The sequence below is a fragment of the Otolemur garnettii genome, unplaced genomic scaffold (assembly GCF_000181295.1).
Source record: "Otolemur garnettii isolate 467f Iridium unplaced genomic scaffold, OtoGar3 scaffold00283, whole genome shotgun sequence".
In the NCBI taxonomy this organism is placed as follows: domain Eukaryota; kingdom Metazoa; phylum Chordata; class Mammalia; order Primates; family Galagidae; genus Otolemur; species Otolemur garnettii.
The window spans coordinates 209,622-216,574 of record NW_003852678.1 but is presented as its reverse complement, the minus strand read 5'-3'; the positions used below and the strand labels follow the sequence as shown (position 1 = coordinate 216,574).

The 6,953-nt window shown below is 53.9% G+C and overlaps 1 protein-coding gene across 2 annotated transcripts in view; it reads left to right on the top strand.

Moving 5' to 3' along the window:
- MTA1 (metastasis associated 1) overlaps positions 1-6,953 on the top strand; it is a 29,490-nt gene that overhangs the window by 6,548 nt on the left and 15,989 nt on the right. For both annotated transcript variants that reach the window (XM_023508850.1, XM_012813613.2), the window contains exons 3-6: positions 196-246; positions 751-877; positions 966-1,029; positions 4,051-4,168. In XM_023508850.1, coding sequence (XP_023364618.1) covers positions 768-877; positions 966-1,029; positions 4,051-4,168 — 292 coding nt within the window. In that variant the 5' untranslated portion in view covers positions 196-246; positions 751-767. The remainder of the gene's footprint in view (positions 1-195; positions 247-750; positions 878-965; positions 1,030-4,050; positions 4,169-6,953) is intronic.

Here is a 6,953-nt window from a genome sequence, read left to right as displayed (position 1 = left end):
TCTGAGAGGAGGGCTTACAGGCTCTGCCTTGGGGATGCAGGTACCCAGCTGGTCGGTGGCTGGGAAGTCAGGGCTGGGAGGTCTTCACCACAACTGTCTGCCTGGCCCCTGGCCATGGAGCCCTGGGTCCATACCATGGGCAGGGACAAGTTGCTGGGCTGGCGCTAACTCTGCCATGGGCTCTCTGTTACATAGCCTTGTCAGTCTGCTATAAAGCCGGACCAGGGGCCGACAACGGTGAGGAAGGTAAGGTGTCTCCTATCTGTGTCCCTGGGCGGGGTGGGCAGCCTGCATGCTTGTGCCTATGGCCCAATGTCAGCCTATAGTCCAGCCTTGCTGCAGCCTGGCCCTGAGGAGCATCCTGTTGGTACAGGGAGGGCTGCAGCGGGCCTGGGGCCTGGGAGATGGGGCACGAGCACAGAGGGCATCTGCCCCTCACTCTTCTGTCCTGGGCCTATGGTAGTTGCTGCCTTGGTTTCCCTTCTTCCCTTCTTGCCTGCTGCTTCCAATACCAGTCCTGCATGCTGTCCCCCTTCTCTTCCTCTCTGAGCCCTGGTCCTGAGCATCTATAGGCCCATTCATGGGAGTGCTTGGCTGCCCAGGGTAGGGCAGCAGCATGGAGCCAGGAGGCCAGGGGAGCGAGCATTCTAGGATGGCCACAGTGACCCAGGCTAGGCCTGCACAGGGTGGGTGGACCTCAGTCTGGCAGTGCTGCGGCTGTGCTGACTCGTGAACTCTCCATCCCTTCAGGGGAAATTGAAGAGGAAATGGAGAACCCAGAAATGATGGACCTGCCCGAGAAACTCAAGCACCAGCTGCGGCATCGGGAGCTGTTTCTGTCCCGGCAGCTGGAGTCCCTGCCTGCCACCCACATCAGGTAGCCCCGCCGCCCCGCCCGGGCGCCCCCGCCCCCCACCCCCACCCGCCGCCTTCTCCCCTCCAGCCTGCTGGTCCTTCTCTTGCAGGGGCAAGTGCAGCGTCACTCTGCTCAACGAGACCGAGTCCCTCAAGTCCTACCTGGAGCGGGAGGTGAGGCTCGCCGGCCACTCAACGGGAACAGCATCATGTCCTGGCAGGCATTGCTAGGTGTCCTCCTATGCTCCCCATCCCTAAGTCCAGATTCCTGGGAGCAGGGCTCCCTCCAATTCCCCCACTGCCTGCTCTGGGGACCACTTGTTCTTGGACAGCTGACGGAGAGGTCCCCCTGGGGAGGACAGAGTAGGGGGTGGGGTGGGGGCCACCCAAGTCCCTGCAGGAGGCTCACCTGGCCTCCCTTAGGCAGTGGATGGAATCCTGGGTGGCTCCTCTCTTCCTGACTAGAGGCGATCTCTAGGACTGCCATATACACCCAGATTCCGCTTCCCAAGTTGTGTCAACGAGGGGTGTCTCCAGACAATGCCACATGCCTCTAAGGAGCAAAGTCACCCCGAGCAAGAGTGTGGTGCTGTGTGTTTCCCAAGAATAGCTAGTGGGAAGGTAGGGTTTTCTGGGGCCAGGTAGGTCAGGAGTGTTTTTTAGTAGTTGGTTGTATAGAGGACACATCACAGTTTCTGGGAAACTGGGGCTAGGCAAGGCTAGAGCCCTGGGTCCAAGTCCCACTCCTGCAGTGCTCTGGTCCCCTCTGCACAACCCTGGGGTGCTGGTGTGCCACTCTCTTTGCCTTGGTTATTGGCCATGGGTGTCCCAAGCTAAGCCCCACACCCTTTGTCCTGTGTGGTCCTGAGGAAGTGGTGACCTCACTCCTGTTGCTTGGCCTGGAGCAGGCCCGTGGGCACAGGGGATGGGTGCAGAGAGGCCTGGCACACAGGAGGCCCAGGAGAGACCTGCTTCCCAGGAAACTGGGAGTTTACATGGGGGTCTAAGGGTTGCAGTTAGTGCCACACAGAGAAGGCCACCATTGCCTGTGGGCACAGAGGTGTATGTGAGCAGCAAGGCTGGCTCTGAGGTGCAGACATGGTAACAGGGCTGTCCATGCTGTGTGTTTCTGGCCAGAAACGGCCAGGCAGGTGGGGATGGTGCTTTTCTGCAGACAACCAAAGCAGTCTTCATGGCTCATTTTTCACTTAACCGTCTAGGCAGTCTGCAGTTGTGAAGTGATAGCGTCAGCAGGGTGCCTGACACTCACAAGACGCAGGAAGTGGCTTCCCCACTCTCCAGCCGGGTAGTTTGAACAGGCCTGAGGTTAGGATGGAATTTAACAGGGAGGGGGGGCATTGCTCATGTGGGGCTGGCAGAAGCAGATGATGTCAGCCTGGGGGCTCGTGCACCTGTTCACACCTCCTGTGGTCTTCACAGATAAAGTCCTGACAAATGGACTCATGGCAGTAAGAAAACCCAACTCACCAACCATGGCACAGAGGGGCCAGACCCATCCTGCTTTGGTTAGCAAACATTGAGGACAGAATGCAGGCTGCCTGGTTTTCATTAATCTGAAGAAATAGCATAAGAATCTGTGCATAGGCTCGGCGCCTATAGCTCAACCGGCTAAGGCGCCAGCCACATACACCTAAGGTGGCGGGTTCGAATCCCCAGCCCGGACCCGCCAAACAACAATGACGGCTGCAACCGAAAAATAGCCGGGCGTTGTGGCGGGCGCCTGTGGTCCCAGCTACTTGGGAGGCGGAGGCAAGAGACTCGCTTGAGCCCAGGAGTTGGAGGTTGCTATAAGCTGTAATGCCACGGCACTCTACCCAGGGGGACAGCTTGAGGCTCTGTCTCAAAAAAAAAAAAAAAAAAAAAAAGAATCTGTGCATAGCAGGTCTTGTGGGTGCCTCAGCCCAGTTGCTTGACCTGGGCAAGCCACGTACTTTGTTGGCAAGACAAAGACTCTGCGCCTGCTCTTGTGCACACTGTGCTATGACATCCTAGTGTTCAGAGGCAGGTGTTGAGAAAAAAGATGCAGAGCAGGTAGCATTCAGAACACAGCACAAGAGGAAATGGGATGAGGGTCCCCAGATCTAAAAGTTAGCCAAGGAAGATGAAACACAAACAGGAGAGTGAGCTGCCACACCTGTCACCAGAGCACATGGGGTGATGACTCCAGGATGGTGTAAAGATGACCAAAATCAGCTGGTCACGGTTTCCACAGCGCACAGCCACGTGTCAGGACACCCACAGGGGAGGCTGGGAAAGGCTGTGCAGCACCTGAGTTCCACTGGGGGTGGGGGTGGCTGCCAGAGACAGCGTCATAGTGAGGAGGGCTGTGCCCACTGCTCCTGTTAATACTCCGTAGCATTGAGTTCAGAACATGTTGTGGTTATCCATCTGCTAACATGTCTTGTCACAACTGAGAGGCATCCAAGGCTCTACCCAGAGTGTCAGCTTTGTGTGGCCTCCTGCTTTGCCTTATTCTTTTTTTTTTTTTGGCTGGGGTTGGACTTGAACCCACTACTTCCTGTATATGGGGCTGGTGCCCTACTCCTTTGAGCTGTAGGTACCACCCCTTTTCCTTACTCTTTAATTTTTTTTTTTTTTTGAGACAGTCTCACTTGTGTTGCCCTCTGTAAAGTGCGATGGCATCACAGCTCACAGTAACCTCAAACTCCTGGGCTGAAGCAGTCCTCTTGCCTCAGCCTCCCAAGTATTTGGGACTACAGGTGCCTGCCACAATGCCCGCCTATTTTTAGAGACAGTCTGGCTCTTGCTCAGGCTGGTCTTGAACTCCTGAGCTTGGACAATCCACCCGCCTCAGCCTCCCAGAGTCCTGGGATTACAGGCATGAGCCACTTTAACACTTTTTTCATAAATTAAATTACAAATGGTTCTACGGCTAGAAATGTCAGCTACACTGGCTGAACTCTTGAGTCTAAGTCTGTCAGCTCTTTGGGCTTTCCAGGCAGTCCCTGTCCTCTCTGAGAGTCATGTCAGGTCTCTCCTCGTCCTTAGTATTTGTGTTTCTTTCTCTTCTCCTGTTGTTGTAGCTGCCACAACAGTGTCGGGCAGGGGTATCCCCTCTACCCTCAAGACCCCTGCAGCAGCCGCTGTCCCCCAGGCCCCTCCCCACCTCCGAGGGCACGTGCTGACACCTTTGTCTTATGTGGTGTTTTTTAGGATTTCTTCTTCTATTCTCTAGTCTACGACCCACAGCAGAAGACCCTGCTGGCTGACAAAGGGGAGATTCGAGTGGGAAACCGGTACCAAGCAGACATCACCGACTTGTTGAAAGAAGGTAGGGCAGCAGGGCACCACATGGTCCGGGGCACAGCTCCTCTCCCTGGTCCCGACTGCTGGGTGATGGGCATGCTGTGGCCTGGGGGCTGGAGTGAACAAGATGTGCTCTGGGGCCATGGCTGGCACTGCGGCTGGGGCCTCCCTCCACCAGCCATGGAGGCCAAGGCTTTGTAAGTTGGGGTCCTGGGGGAGCCCCAAGCCTCAGAACAGAGCCTGCTGACTGGCTATCCCTGGCAAGTTGAGACCATTTTCCTGTTGACACTGGGTTTCCAATGTGTTATAATGATCGTTTGTCTCTTAAGAGTGGCCTTTTAAGTGGATCCACTGGTGTTTCCTGAGTGTTGCCTATGGATGTTGGCTGTGGGGGGAAGGACAGGGGCAGTGGGTGTGGCCTTGGGGTTTGGAGTTTCTCACTTTCCTGGCCCTCAGCAGCCTAGCTTTGCATGGTGGCGTACTTCACTGCCCTTTCTTCTCAGCTCGAAACCTGTTCCTCCTGCTGGGAGGTGGCAGGGCAGACAGGGATGGCAGCCCTACGGGGTGGCACCAGAAGCCAGGCTGGGGAGGGGCTCTGTCATCTCATCTCAGCCCAGGTGGTGGTTACATGGCTGGGCTGGGACTCAGTTCTGGGAGATAGAGACCACGTCTCGTCGCTTCTGGGTTCCTTGTCTCACATGGTACCACCTCTCAGTTGGGATTTGTCTCTGGGCGTTGTCAGGGCATCTGTGTCTTGTCTCTTTGGTGGCACAAAGAGAGTGCATTACCTAGGCCACTGAGGGCCAGGGCCTTTGTCCAGCACCCATGGCTTTCAGGGGCCTAGACTTACCTCTCTCTGGTCTGGATTTGGACCCTCAGGCCTAAACTGGAATCAGCTCTGAATGGAGGCTGCTGCCCAGTGATAGCTGCTGTGGGTGGGGCAAACTGGTCCTCTCCTCTGCACTTGGCCCCTAGGGCTTTGTTTTTAGAGACTGTGCCCTCCCTCCCTGCCAGGATGTGCACCTGTGAGCTCATGGTCAGTCTCCACCTCCTCCCTCATGTCATCTCCTCATGACTGTGTTATCACGTGGTGCTGAAATAATACTGAGCCCTCAAGTGGAGGTCACATGGCTGTGTTATCATATGGTACTAAAATAATACTGAGCCCTCAAGTGGAGGTCATGTGGCTGTGTTATCACGTGGTGTTGAAATAAGACTGAGTCTTCAAGCGGAGGTCACATGGTTGTGTTATCATGTGGTACTGAAATACTGAGCCTTCAAGTGGAGGTCACGTGGCTGTGTTATCATGTGCTGAAATAACACTGAGCCTTCAAGTGGACGACAAGTGGCTATGTTATCACATGGTGCTGAAACAATACTGAGCCTCCAGGTGGAGGTCACGTGACTGTTATCACGTGATGCTGAAATAAGACTGAATCCTCAAGTGGAGGTCACATGGCTGTGTTATCACGTAGTGCTGAAGCGATACTGAGCCTACAAGTGGAGGCCACATGGCTGTGTTACCACGTGGTGCTGAAATAAGACTGAATCCTCAAGTGGAGGTCACATGGCTGTGTTATCACATGGTGTTGAAATAAGACTGAATTCTCAAGTGGAGGCCATGTGGCTGTGTTACCACGTGGTGCTGAAGCAATACTGAGCCTTCAAGTGGAGGTCACGTGACTATGTTATCACATGGTGCTGAAATAAGACTGAATTCTCAAGTGGCAGTCATGTGGCTATGTTATCACGTGGTGCTGAAATAAGACTAAATTCTCAAGTGGCGGTCATGTGGCTGTGTTATCACATGGTGCTGAAATAAGACTGAATCCTCAAGTGGAGGTCACGTGGCTGTGTTATCACGTAGTGCTGAAATAAGACTGAATCCTCAAGTGGAGGTCATGTTGGGCCTAAGCCACGTTGGCTGGTGCTCTGAGGTCTCCGTTATTGTCCAGTGTGACTCTGGCCTCACTCTGTATCCTCTTGTGGTTGGATGTGCTTGTCCTTCTGATGACTGGTTCCTGCTATGGCGCCCAGCGACTTCTTGAGCTCTATCTAGATATCCGGCTGGGGTCCTGGTTTCTCCTTCCACCATCTCCCTGGGACAGTCTCAGGATGAGCTCTGTCAGGATGAGCTCTGGAACCTGGAGCTGGCTGTTCTGCCACCTACCTGGTCTGGGGCCTCTATCTCCTGGGTGGGCAGCAGTGGTGATGGTGCCTTAGTCGTCTGGGGTCAGTGTGTCCCTGGTCGGCTCCCTGGAGGCTGCCCTGCTATGTCTGCACCCATGCTTCATGGCAAGGCCCAGCCTTTCCTTCTCTCTATGGGGTTTTTTTTTTTTTTTTTTTGGTTGAGATAGAGTCTCACTTTTCTACCTTGAGTAGAGTGCTGTGGCCTCTTCCTAGCTCACAGCAACCTCAAACTCCTTGGCTTAAGCGATCCTCCTGCCTCAGCCTCCTAAGTAGCTGGGACTACAGGCACTCATTACAACACCAGCTAGTTTTTCTATTGTTGTTATTTATTTATTTATTTTTAAGCAAGAAACAAAGTTTATTCAGGAAGGGCAACTGAGAGCAAGTTACAGTCACTATAGACAACTAGTAGGACTCCTGTAGTAACGAGGGGCTCTGGTAGGGTCTGGGTCTATTTGATACTGTCTAGACTGGGTCCTCCACATCACTGCTGAACCACTTTAATGGACAATTAATAACTGGATACTTAGCCTTAGGTTATTAGAGGCCACTTTCTTTTTTTTTTTTTTTTTTTTTTTAGAGCAGACTTGAATGTTTCATAGAACTTGGTTATTAATACG